Genomic DNA, 14105 nt, shown 5'->3' with positions numbered 1-14105 from the left:
TCTTTGCCTCGGTCTTCTCACAAAAAGAAAGCCATCTTCAACCTCAGCAACATGGAATGGACGAATGATTGGGGGAAATCCAACCCCAAATAGGGAAACAAGTTGTCCAGGAACACCTGGCCACTCTAAACGAATTCAAGTCCCCAGGGCCAGATCAGCTACACCCAAGAGTACTGAAGGAACTAGCGGAAGTTATTTCAGAACCACTGGCAATTATCTTCGAGAGTTCTTGGAGAACGGGAGAAGTCCCAGCAGATTGGAGGAGGGCGAATGTGGTCCCTATCTTCAAGAAGGGAAAAAAGAACGACCCAAACAATTACCGTCTGGTCAGCCTCACATCAATACCAGGCAAAATTCTGGAAAAGATCATTAAGGAAGTGGTCTGCGAACACTTAGAAACAAATGTGGTCATTGCTAATAGTCAACACGGATTTACCAAAAACAAGTCATGCCAGACTAATCTGATCTCTTTTTTCAATAGAGTTACAAGTTGGGTCGATACAGGGAATGCTGTGGATGTAGCGTACCTGGATTTCAGTAAGGCCTTCGACAAAGTCCCCCACGACCTTCTGGCAAACAAACTAGTAAAATGTGGGCTAGACAAAACTACGGTTAGGTGGATCTGTAATTGGCTAAGCGAACGAACCCAAAGGGTGCTCACCAATGCATCATCTTCATCATGGAAAGAAGTGACAAGTGGAGTGCCGCAGGGCTCCGTCCTGGGCCCGGTTCTGTTCAACATCTTTATTAACGACTTAGACGAAGGGTTAGAAGGCACGATCATCAAGTTTGCAGACGACACAAAACTGGGAGGGATAGCTAACACTCCAGAAGACAGGAGCAGAATTCAAAACGATCTTGACAGACTAGAGAGATGGGCCGAAACTAACAAAATGAAGTTCAACAGGGACAAATGCAAGATACTTCATTTCGGCAGAAAAAATGGAAATCAAAGATACAGAATGGGGGACGATGCCTGGCTTGACAGCAGTGTGTGCGAAAAAGACCTTGGAGTCCTTGTGGACAACAAGTTAAACATGAGCCAACAATGTGATGCGGCTGCTAAAAAAGCCAATGGGATTCTGGCCTGCATCAATAGGGGAATAGCGTCTAGATCCAGGGAAGTTATGCTCCCCCTCTATTCTGCCTTGGTCAGACCACACCTGGAATCACACTGTGTCCAATTTTGGGCACCACAGTTGAAGGGAGATGTTGACAAGCTGGAAAGCGTCCAGAGGAGGGCAACTAAAATGATTAAGGGTCTGGAGAACAAGCCCTATGAGGAGCGGCTTAAAGAGCTGGGCATGTTTAGCCTGCAGAAGAGAAGGCTGAGAGGAGATGTGATAGCCATGTACAAATACGTGAAGGGAAGTCATAGGGAGGAGAGAACAAGCTTGTTTTCTGCTGCCCTGCAGACTAGGACACGGAACAATGGCTTCAAACTACAGGAAAGGAGATTCCACTTGAACATCAGGAAGAACTTCCTCACAGTGAGGGCTGTTCGACAGTGGAACTCTCTCCCCGGGGCCGTGGTGGAGGCTCCTTCTTTGGAGGCTTTTAAGCAGAGGCTGGATGGCCATCTGTCGGGGGTGCTTTGAATGAGATTTCCTGCTTCTTAGCAGGGGGTTGGACTGGATGGCCCATGTGGTCTCTTCCAACTCTACTATTCTATGATTCTATGATTCTATGAGTATGGACAACCGATGATGCGATCTGCAGTACCTTCAATTGATTAAGTTCTGACTTCCACAAACTACTGAGACCTCCACCAATGACAGAGATGAATAGATGATATAGAAATATTTCATTATTTACTATGTGTATACACAATACCCTGTTTCCCCGAAAATAAGACATCCCCTGAAAATAAGACCTAGTAGAGGTTTGCTGAATTGCTAAATATAAGATCTCTCCCGAAAGTAACACCTAGCAAAGTTTTTGTTTGGAAGCATGTCCATCGAGCAGAACACCAGAGCATGCAAGATCAGTAAATATGCATACCATAGATTGATGTACATGGAAATAATGGTAGTAGCAAGCAATTCTTGATAGGATTTCACAGTTTGTCTGGTCATACTAGTTTGTGATGACAACTACTGTACAGTATATAATAAATGTTCATTTTTTGTTCAACAATAAATGTGAATTCTTCTTCATGGAAAAATAAGACATCCCCTGAAAATAAGACTTAGCACATCTTTGGGAGCAAAAATTAATATAAGACACTGGGTTGTTGTATGTCTTTTGGGCTGTGTGGCCATGTTCCAGAAGTATTCTCTCCTGATGTTTCGCCCACATCTATGGCAGGCATCCTCAGAGGTTGTGAGGTATGGATAAACTAAGTAAGGAAAGGAAAGAATATATATCTGTGTAGAGTCCAGGATGCCCCCAGGCAAGAGACAAAACATTTCCAATGCTAATTAGGGTGATTAACTGAAACATTAATGCTGGCTCCCAGTGACAAAGGACTCTTGCTACACCCTGGACTCTACACAGATATATATTCTTTCCTTTCCTTACTTAATTTATCCATACCTCACAACCTCTGAGGATGCCTGCCATAGATGTGGGCGAAACGTCAGGAGAGAATACTTCTGGAACATGGCCACACAGCCCGAAAGACATACAACAACCCTGTGATCCCGGCCATGAAAGCCTTCGACAACACAATATAAGACACTGTCGTATTTTCAGGGAAACGTGTTAGCTGTGTATTTCCTATTCACAAATTATGTTGTTATGTATCTGATAAAAATATTTTTAAATATATCTGTTCAATAGTGGAATATGTTGCCATTGAGTTGGGCAGAAATCTCCTTCTCTGGAGGCTTTTAAGCAGAGGATGGATGGCCACCTATCTGGATGGCTTGAATTGTGTGTCCTTGCTATGACAGAACCGGGTTGCACTTAATGGCCCTTGTGATCTCTTCCAAGTCTATGATTCAAAAACACCCATGATTCAGGTACATGGAACAAGAAAATACTTGTGATCCAGGTACATGGAATGACTAAAATGAGTCAAAGCTTTCTGATCTAGCAGGGGGGTTTCCCTTTGAAAGAATGAGGGGAGGAAAGAAACCTTTTCTCTCTCTCTCTGCCCCAGGGAGATACTACATCTCTTTTCCTCTTCCTGGCACAGCCCTCTTTCCTCTTGTGTGGCCACATTCCTGGGCCTGGTTTGAGACATAATGGAGCTTCGGAGGCCCAGCGACAAGGCTTTGAATCAGCAAGGTTCTTGCAAGCCTTTGAGGCATTATCGTCTCCTCCGCCTCCACCTCAATTCCCATGGAAATGTGACCCATGAACTGATTCAACCAGAGAAGTCAGCCATAGCAGGGCAAGTGATGAACCCAATAGTATAGGAAAACACAGAAATGCTGGACCACTCCCACAACCACCATGTCAGACTACACAGAGAAGCCACTGAAATCCACAAGAAGCACGTGGACAATTTCAACAGAAAGGAGGAAACCATGAAAATGGACAAAATCTGGTTACCAGTATTAAAAAACATCAGAATTAAAGCAGTAAATAAAGAACACCACTCAGAAACAGGAGAACTCCAGATAGCAAACAACCAAGTGCAAGTCAATACCTCCCAAACAGAGGCAACAACAGCCAGGTTACCTCAATGCAAATACCCCACTGGTTGACTTTGCAGCTATAAGGCTACTCAATGTTAATCAAGCTTTTTAATTGCAACATTCACACTTGCTTCAAACAGACAAGGGTTATTTCTCCCACCCTGGACATTATTCCTGTTGGGAATGGATGAGCCGTTAAGCTCTAATCACCCTCTTAATGAGGTAAATTCCCATTAAAATAGCAGAGTAAAAATTGCAGCGGTGAGACTTACGCAGTGTGAGTTTTAGAAGGCCTCTGTGTCTTCAGGAAGGCAAAGGGATGCAAAGTTAGCTTTAAAGTTAAAAAGCATTTATTGAGGTAAAAAGAATTCCATTGGTGGATAGAAAAGGTTTGGACCTAACTATCTAATCTATCCTGTTCTAATACACATAGACGGATCAAAATAACAAAGCTCTAGATAGCTACATCTTGACTAATAGAGGACAGAGGTGCGTCCTCTCTGGAACAAAGCAGGAAGCTGGAATGGCAACCAAGCCTCGTGGGTCGCTTCTTCTCTAGGGCCATAAATATTCCAAAGGCCAAATTGGGGAAGTTACGTCAAAGTCTTAGGACAGATCACATTTTTAGAAACATCAAAGGGTGGGCTGACCAAATAGGACGAGAAGCAGGAAACAATGGTGAGCCTATTTAGGCATGCTTTGGAAACGGGGAAAGGATTCACTCAATCTAACTCTATCATCTATCTGACTACATTTAGACTCGAGTAGTCCAGGATGAATCCCAACAATTCCACAGGCATGTATACACTCCACTTCCCTCACTACAACAGAACTTCTGAAGATGTCATTAGCCACAAATGCAAGCAAAACATCAAGAGAGACCGCTACCGGAACATGGCCATACAGCCCTAAAAACTCACCGCAACCCAATTCACCCATCTTCTCAAGAACCTCATTGCCAGGACCACACTTGTTTGAAGCTGCACATCTCCAAGAGAACAGACCCATTGTCCTCTATGTGCTTCCCTTTCTCTGAGCACAACCTCTATTGAGGATGGAAATGAGATGCATGACCCCTCATTGAGACTGAAAATGAGGACTAGGTTTGAGCATCTCTTATCCAGAACCTGAAATGCTCCAAAATTGCCCACAGGGGTGGCTGAGATAGTGATACCTTTGCTTTCTAATAGGTGCAAAGTATGCAAACTTTGCTTCATCCACAAAATGATTCCATGTATCGTGCCCAACATTACCTCCAGGTCGTGTTTCTAAGGGGTATTTCGATGATTTTGGTGTTTAGATCTGGATTACATCTCCAAGATATCTCATAATGTATATGTATCCAAAGGCATTCCAAAATCATTCCGGTCCCAAGCATTTGGATAAGGGAGACACAATCTCTAAAGGATTCTAGCTACCAAAGAACTAGTTACTTGTAATTAATTACTATCCCATCTTCCCAAATCATGTAGGGTCTTTTTGATGACTGCTCCTAGACTGTAAAGCGTCTTTCCAGTGGAGAATTGGCTGGATTCCTGCTTTGACTTTCTCATCAGCAAGTTAGGAGAATTGTATGAACTCATTATCTTGCCACCTGTCAACTAAGGCGGAGATTTCCATCAAGAAATCATTCTTAAAAGGAAAGGCTCAAAAGCATCTACATTGTCTCTTCCCATATGAGATATTAAGCTTATGCATTCTGGCCTTAAGTGAGGGAAGATCCAATTCAAGCCTTAACAAGGCAGATGGTGTCCTGGGGGAAGGGCTAAAACAGCTCTGGGTACATTCATCCCTCTTTGTATTACCCTGTCTCCATATTTTTGCTCCGTATAGCAACTGTATTTTTTAGAGGCAAAAAAATCTTAATTGTGGGACATGCCAATGATTAGAATTGATTCTGCTGACCTCCAGATGGATAGTTTGTCTGCCTCTATATGACTCGTTCAGTTACCATTATATGAGAAGGGTATGCCTAAGTATTTAAAGCTCTGACATGTGTCTCCATCCAGTTGCCATTTATGTTTCTGTTTCCTCTTGAAGAATACCATCACTTTGGTTTTAGAATGATTAATTCTCAACTTCTTTTGGTCATGAATTCTACTTGGTGTCCTCAAGAGTCTCCTAAGTCCTATTTGTGTAGTTGACAGGAGGACCATATCGTCAGCATATAATAAGACTTGAATTCTCCTGATGGTGGGAAGTGATCAGGGGGAGCTAAGTTAGGCCACGAGATTGTTCAGGTAGAAATTGAACAGAAAAGGTGCCAGCAAACAACGTTGTCTAACTCCTCTTCTTGTTTCAATGTTGTTTGAGAGCTTAGCTGACAGACCTAATCATACTCTTAGGTCTGTCCCCGAATATAACTGGTGCAATAATGACAACAGTCATCTATCCACATTAGTCTTTGCCCACAAACGCGGTCTATCAATTGAGTCAAAGGCCAAGGTAAAATCTATCAGCATCCCTTTGGTTTCTTCAGACTGTTTTGGATTAAGTCTATTGGTCAATTGTGCTTCTGCCTTATTGAAGTTCTGGCTGTTCCTCTGCAATAATACTATTCTCCTCTGCCCAGCTATGTAATTTATTTAACAAAAACCTATCATAGCATCTACATTGTAGAATTAATGCAGTTTGACATCAGTTTAACCACTATGACTCCTATGGAACCCTGGGAGTTGTAGTTTGGTGAGGCACCAACACTCTTTCGTCGAGAAAGTTAAACGGCAAGTCCCATGAATCCATAGCTTTGAGACATGATTGTTAACGTATCAAAACTGTATTAATTTTACAATGTAGATGGCTCCCTTGGAAAGGCAGCAATGAAGACCCTTTGACATGTTCTTGTTTTTGTGCCTTCAAGTCATTTTTGACCTGAGATGACAGTGTTTCAGATTAATGCCAAACTGCATTAATCCCACCATGCAGATGCATGCCTAGCGTAGCAATGCTAATTTTTGAGCAGATGCCCAGAATTCCTTTTCTGTTTTGCTTGAATTTGACACCCGCATGAAGACAAAAAAAATTCACCATTAGAAAAAGGGAGATGTTTCAGCCCACCCAGTTAAGAAATGCTGCAAAAGAAAACCTTAATTTAATTTAAACGGAGACAGGGACGGTAACTTAAGACGCCCAAATGGCTGGAGCACATGAAATAAAAATAGGTCATGCTCAGCCCTGAATATGTTCCGTATTTTTGCTCCATTTCCCAATTTTGCTATTAGTAGGAGTAGTAGGAATAATTAAACAGTATCTTGCATCTATCCTTAGATAGGTAGCAGGGTGGTTTACAGGCATGTAAAAATAGCGAGGAACTTGAAACATTATTCCTTCAAGAACATTATGTGACCCACCCCTTGTGCAAAATACTCCAATATCCAAAAATGTCCACAGGAAAGGCTGAGAGAGTGGCACCTTTGCTTTCATGTGATCTAATGAATGCAAACTTTGTTTTGGGGATAAAAATATTACGAATATTGGATAAAATTACTTTCAGGTTATGTGAATACAGTATGGAATGCAAGGTAATAATTTTCCTTTTTAGTTGTAGATCCCATCTGCAAAATATCTTATTATATACATAGATGCAAGTGTTCCAAAATTCAAGCTCTAAAAACACTTACAGTACCAGGCAATTCAGATAAGGGTTGTTCACCCCTGGGTGCCTCTACACTGGAAAATTATTGCAGTTTGACACCACTTTCACTGCTATGGCTCAGTGCTATGGAAGAATTGGAGTTATAGTTTGGAGTGGCACTCTCTGGGAGAGAAGGCTAAAGGCCCTGTAAAACTACAACTCTCAGGATTCCATAGCAGTGAACCAGGGCAGTTAAAGTGGAATCAAACTGCATTAATTCTACAGTGTAGATGTAACCATGGACCATGTAACCATGTAACCATATGACAAGAAAAAGAGGGGGGGGGGGAAACCTGCCATTCTTGTCAAAGCCAACTGATGAGAAAGAGGAAACTATGGAAACTAGTCTCAACCTTCCACCTCCCCATTCAAGGTAATGAGTTTATCTGTTTCCCATCTTGCCAATTATGAAGGCCAACAGGGCTGAAAGAGAAGCTATAGATTAGTGTAATAATCAGTCTATCAATTACCATATATACTCAAGTATAAGCCGACCCGAATATAAGCTGATTTTACCACAAAACAACTGGGAAAACATTGAATCCAGTATAAGCCGAGAGTGGTAAATTCCAGAAATAAAAATAGATACCAATAAAATTATATTAATTGAGGCATCAGTAGGATAAATGTTTTTGAATATTTACATAAAGCTCTAATTTAAGATAAGATTGTCCAACTCTGATTAAATCATTATTCTCATCTTCTTCAATGTAAATGTGCTTATGCATTCTTTTAATAATAATAGAGTAAAATAATACATATTATTATTATTATTATTATTATTATTATTATTATTATTATTACAGGAAAATAATACATGTAGTAATAAATAGAGTAAAATAATAAATGTAATAATAATAAGATCAGAGTGAAATAATAAATGTATTATTAATAATAATAAAAATAGAGTAAAATAAATGTAATAATAGCAACAATAGAGAAAAATAATAAATGAAATAATACCAATAATAATAGAGAAAAATAATAAATGTACTATATATTCTCAAGTATAAGCTGACCCAAATATAAGCCAACCAGGACCCTCACCTGAGTATAAGCAGAGAGGGGGATTTTTCAGTCTTAAAAAAAGGGCTGAAAGACTAGGCTTATATTCGAGTACAGTAGAGTCTCACTTATCCAAGCTAAACAAACCGGCAGAAGCTTGGATAAGAGAATGTTTTGGATAATAAGGAGGGATTAAGGAAAAGCCTATTAAACATCAAAGTAGGTTATGATTTTACAAATTCAGCACCAAAACATCATGTTATACAACAAAATTGACAGAAAAAGTAGTTCAATGCACAGTGATGTTATGTTGCAATTACTGTATTTACGAACTTAGCACCAAAGTATCACGATATATTGAAAACATATTGAAACTACAAAAATGGCTTGGATAATCCAGAAACTTGGATAAGCGAGGCTTGGATAAATGAGACTCTACTGTATATACAGTACTTAAAAGCCTATGGAAAGTAACCTTAATCTTTCCTTTCCTAAGTTAAGAGAAGTTGTCTATCAGCTATAGATTAGTGCTCAAAGTTAATCAATCAATACAGTAGAGTCTCACTTATCCAAGCCTCGCTTATCCAAGCCTCTGGATTATCCAAGCCATTTTTGTAGTCAATGTTTTCAATATATCATGATATTTTGGTGCTAAATTCGTAAAAACAGTAATTACAACATAACATTACTGCATATTGAACTACATTTTCTGTCAATTTTGTTGTACAACATGATGTTTTGGTGCTGAATTTGTAAAATCATAACCTAATTTGATGTTTAATAAGCTTTTCCTTAATCCCTCCTTATTATCCAAGATATTCGCTTATCCAAGCTTCTGCTGGCCCGTTTAGCTTGGATAAGTGAGACTCTACTGTATATCTTAAAAGTCTATGCAAACTGACCTCCCAAGTCAAGAAAAGGACTCTATCAGTTACATCAGTGCTAAAAACCAATCAATCTTTTTCTAAAAGTCTATGGAAGCTGACCTCAATCTTTTCACTCCCAAGTCAAGAAAATGGGTCAGTCAGTTCCCTCTCTTGCCTAACTCCATGGCTAAAAGAGAAGCACAGACAGAAATACCCAAGGCTACGCTTCTATCTAGAAAACACAGCTGTCCTGGTCAGCAGCTGTGCAAAGAAATGAGTCCAGATTTATTTACTTGCTTGACTAAGACCTCCCGCTGCATCGCATGTGGCTCCCGTCCAAAGTGCTCTCATAAGAGCGCATAGTATTCATTGTTCTCCTCGGCACAGGTTTCTTTTGTTTGCTGGGCGAGGGACCCCCTTCCCTGGTTCTGACCCTTCTCTGAAGCATCTTTGTTGCCAGGACGAGGAAGCAGATGAGGCACACGCAGAAGGGGGGAAGGCGCACGCTGGCGTAGACGTGAGCCACATCATCGGGCGCATCCTTTTGCCAGAAGAGTGCCCAAGTAGGTCACACGGACGCACGCTGTCATGACAGAGAAAAACAGGGCGGCTGCGAGGAAGGATGAGCAACGTTAGCAATCGGGGAGCGAGTGCGAATCCAGGCCTCTTGATTGCAAGGCATGGCTTGAACACATCAATGTGTGCATTGACCACCTCTGGACCGTGGAAGCTGGGCATTAAGTTGCACTGGAGCTTTCTAATTTTTCCATGTCGGTGATATGCTTTTTAAGGCCTCTCTGTAGGAGGGTGAATGGCCATCCTGGGGCCATGCTTTGATTGTGTTGATCCTGGTTGAAAGGGGTTGGACTAAATGCCCTCTGGGGGTCTCTTCCAGTGGATTCTCCTTCATTGGAGATGGATGTTTGTCGAGATGACTTTGACTGGGCCTTCGCTACTTATAATGTGCACTTTGCTAATCTACCATGACAACTTCACTGTTTTTAATTCTATGTTTTTAGTAAGTGTGTTTCTTTCTTTTCTTTTTCTTTTTTTGTTTAAATATTTAATGTTTAAATATTATAATTGGTGTATGTTATTAGGAGCCCCCGTGGCCTGGTGGATAAAAGCCTTGTGACTTGAAGGTTGGGTTGCTGACCTGAAGGCTGCCAGGTTTGAATCCCACCCGGGGAGAGCGCGGATGAGCTCCCTCTATCAGCTCCAGCTCCATGCGGGGACATGAGAGAAGCCTCCCACAAGGATGGTAAAAAATTCAAAAAACATCCAGGCATCCCCTGGGTAACGTCCTTGCAGATGGCCAATTCTCTCACACCAGAAGCAACTCAGGTTGCTCCTGACATGAAAAAAATAAAAAAGGTGCATGTTATTGTTTATTGATGTACTGTACATTGTTTTGTTTTGGTATAGCTACTCACTGACAAAGCAGCAGGTTGGATTAGATGACCTTAACGCCCCTTTCAATTGTATGATTTTAACATCTTGATTTAAAATACAAAATCCAGAAAAGTTACTTTATAGTGTCCCATTTCTAAATTAGACGTGGGAACACTTAGCCCTCCCTGTTTTGGACTACAAATCCCATAATCCTCTTCCCTTGCCTGCATGGTGTAAGGGATGATGGGGATCAGAACACAGAACATTTGGAGAATTGAGAGCTACCTTGCTTCATGACTTTTCTCCCATAACTCCTCAATTTAGCTCATCAAAATATTCTTCAATGTTTTGACTTAGGCAATGGGCGTGCAATGTGGAAAGGACTGATGATGGGTGCCAGGCTAAGCCAAGTGTGCCAATGCCCATGTGCATAATCTGGATATTTCCAGTTTGCATAACCCAAGTCCGCCATCCACTCTGGTATTCTGGGCTCTGCTTTGAATACAGTTCAGCCATCGCTGTAAATGGCATGAAATTCAAAGAGAAGTCAGAAAACCCTGATGTTACTGAGGTTCGCTGTTTACATTCTGTCCAGCATAGCCCGGGCTGTGGCGCAGGCTGGTGAGCAGCCAGCTGCAGCCAGCTGCTACAAATCACTCTGACCAAGAGGTCATGAGTTCGAGGCCAGCTTGGAGCCTATGTTTGTCTTGTCTTTGTTCTATGTCAAAGGCATTGAATGTTTGCCTTATATGTGTAATATGATCCGCCCTGAGTCCCCTTCGGGGTGAGAAGGGCGAAATATAAATACTGTAAATAAATAAAATAGATAGTTTTAGTGGAAGTAAACACATAAAGTCTGCCCTGGATTTGAGTTCAAACTTCAGAGGATATAGGATGCATCCACACTGCAGAATTAATGCAGTTTGATCTGTTTTAAACTGACACGGCACAATGCTATAGGACACAAAAGTGTGAAGTTGGAAAAGTTCATTGGGGGAACTATGGAATTGGTTCTTTAAACATCAAAGTTTGGGGTTTGGAAAGTTTTTTAGAGGGACCCAAACTCCCCAAAATCCTCTGCTCAAGGATGCTGGGAGTTGCAAAAACTGTCTGCTTCTGAATGATGTATGCTGAGAAACCCAGCTAAGGACAGACTTCAGGAAGAAATTGCACAAACCCTCCTGTTCTTCAATCTATTCATTAGCCCGTGTTGCTTCCTTTCCGGAGGAAATGAGCCCTCCTTGCCCCCTTAAACAACAAAATCAAATTGCAGGTGCTGGAGGGGAGAAAAAGGAGCAGACAATATATTACAGACCATAATTTGGGCAAATTGCAAGTCTCAACGGCTCCAATTACACAGGGCTTTGCATTTCTCAAAGAGACTGCAAAGGGCAAGGAAGGGGGAGAGGCGGGGAGACACCTGTAAGGTTCAAAACCCTTTCGAGAAGGAGATATAAATAGATTGTGCGTTGCAATAAGCACCTGGGGAGAGGCAGGAGTCAGCTTTTTTGGGACAGAAAAGAGACAGGTTAGAGTCGTACAGCATTTGCTTTGGGCATAGCTCCCAATTTGACTGTAATAGTTAGGGTACATTTGAAAAAACAAAGCTGAGATTGAGAGAGCGGAGTGCAACTTTATGCTTGAGTTGTTATATTGAGGTTGTGCATAAGCTCCTTGTTAGTAAATGGTGAAACTGCACGAGCAATACATGTCAGTATAGGGTTTCATATGAGGTGAAACATTGCTTATAGTTCAAACCATGTGTTAAGTAATGCATTAGTTAATACATAGAGTTGTGATGTATTTCTAGAGTGTAACTTTAGGAGGTTCCTGTGTAAGCCAGATAAAGAAGAATAGATAAGATTGGAGCGTGCTCCTTGTGGTGTGCTCTGATGTGATTGGCGTGATTGATGATGCTCTGATATATATAGTGTATAGTTGCAATAAAGTTAAGTGCCGCTTCGATAGCTGAACTAAGGAGTCCAGTGTCGTTGGTGCTTTTCAGGCAGATGCTTGAAAGGTTGAAGCCGATTGAGATCAGAGAGAGGTAATTTATCTCAATCCAACCAACAATACACACCACACTAGCAATGCACAGGATTCAGCTATATGCCCTTTGTGCATTTCATAGAATCACATCATTGGAAGGAACCCAAGGGCCATCCAGTCTAACCTCAATCAGATATTACTTGTTACATGAAATTTCCTTCCTGAATTGCTCAGAACTGGACATGGCCTTATTCCTGGTGAGATCTATACAGCAGGCATGGGCAAACCTGGGCCCTCCAGGTGTTTTGGACTTCAACTCCCACCATTCCTAACAGCCTACCAGAAAAAGAAAATGAAGATGGTACTTAACCCCACAAAAACTATCCAAAATCTATTAAAAAAAACCCCTCCAACAAATGTTGGAAATGCGGGGAGCATGAAGGTACATATTACCATTGTTGGTGGACCTGTGGGAGAGCCAAAGAGTTTTGGAAAGAAATTCACCAAAGAACACAAAAGATTTTGTCAATCAAGATCAGCCTAGACCCGAAGTTCTTCCTATTAGGGATGCTGGGCTTAGAAGATAGGAATAAATAAATTTTATTTAATTATTTAACAACGGCCGTGAGAATAACCTACGCAAAAGAATGGAGGATGAAAAATAGACCAGATATAAATTTCTGGTTTAATAAAATCTTGGAAATTATGAACATGGATAAATTAACATATTTATTATCAAACACTCAGGGCAAACCAAAAAAACAGACAGATTGGGAACAGATTAAAAATTATTTAAGAAATGAAAAATGTAAAGTTATAATATAATATATGTGCAGTAATATTCAATAATATAAAAATTGTTTAGCTGAGTAAGAGGGGCAATAAGACTGTCTCAGAAGAAAGGATGAAGAAGCGATGCAGGAATAAGATAGGAGATAGAAGGGTATTGGAAGTACCAAGAAAATAATATAAGGAACACCATATAATAGATGGAAGTCAAATTTAATATATGTGTATATTGGTTATGTAATTATGTTTTTTTTTAATGTATTTTTTTCCTCTTTTTTTTCCTTTCTCTTCTCTTTCGCTTTTCTCTCTCCTTTCTTTCTTGCGGGTTAGATCAGTTCGGGGTTTTTTTTTGGGGGGGGATGTATTTACTTTTTGTTGAACCTTCGTCATGTCATTGTAAATTACATTATTATAAAAGTTTGCAATAAAATTTTACTTTAAAAAAAGAAAAGAAAAAGAAAATGACGGACAAGTGCCATTTCTGTAAACTCTTGTATGTTATTCACTTAACAGCTATGGGTCCATGGATCGTAATAAAGCTATGTATGTATGTATGTATGTAAAAAAGTGCCATTTCTAGATGTCCTGGTCATCCGCAAACCCAATCAACAATTGGGCCACACAGTTTGCAGAAAACCCACACACACATACCGTAGATAGATACCTACATAAAAACTCCAACCATCACCCGAGTCAAAAAAGAAGTACAATCAAAGCCTTGGCAGACCGTGCAAAAGGAATCTGTGAAGCCTATCTACTCCAAGGGGAACTGAACCACCCCAACTGGGCTCTACAGGACAATGGAGACTCCACCATGGACATCAGAAGAGCTGCAAGGCCAAGAAC

At 40.8% G+C, this 14105-nt stretch overlaps 1 protein-coding gene across 3 annotated transcripts in view; it reads right to left on the bottom strand.

The window, feature by feature from the left end:
• Positions 1-14105, bottom strand: part of relt (RELT TNF receptor) — a 90623-nt gene that overhangs the window by 61176 nt on the left and 15342 nt on the right. The window contains exon 1 of one of the 3 annotated variants that reach the window (XM_062974488.1): positions 9383-13215. The exons of the other annotated variants lie outside the window; for them this stretch is intronic. Coding sequence (XP_062830558.1) covers positions 9383-9440 — 58 coding nt within the window. The 5' untranslated portion in view covers positions 9441-13215. Of the gene's footprint in view, positions 1-9382; positions 13216-14105 lie in introns of those variants that run through there. 3 annotated transcript variants of the gene reach the window in all.

This window comes from Anolis carolinensis, chromosome 3 (genome assembly GCF_035594765.1).
Source record: "Anolis carolinensis isolate JA03-04 chromosome 3, rAnoCar3.1.pri, whole genome shotgun sequence".
Taxonomy (NCBI): domain Eukaryota; kingdom Metazoa; phylum Chordata; class Lepidosauria; order Squamata; family Dactyloidae; genus Anolis; species Anolis carolinensis.
This window is presented reverse-complemented; position numbering and strand designations above follow the sequence as displayed.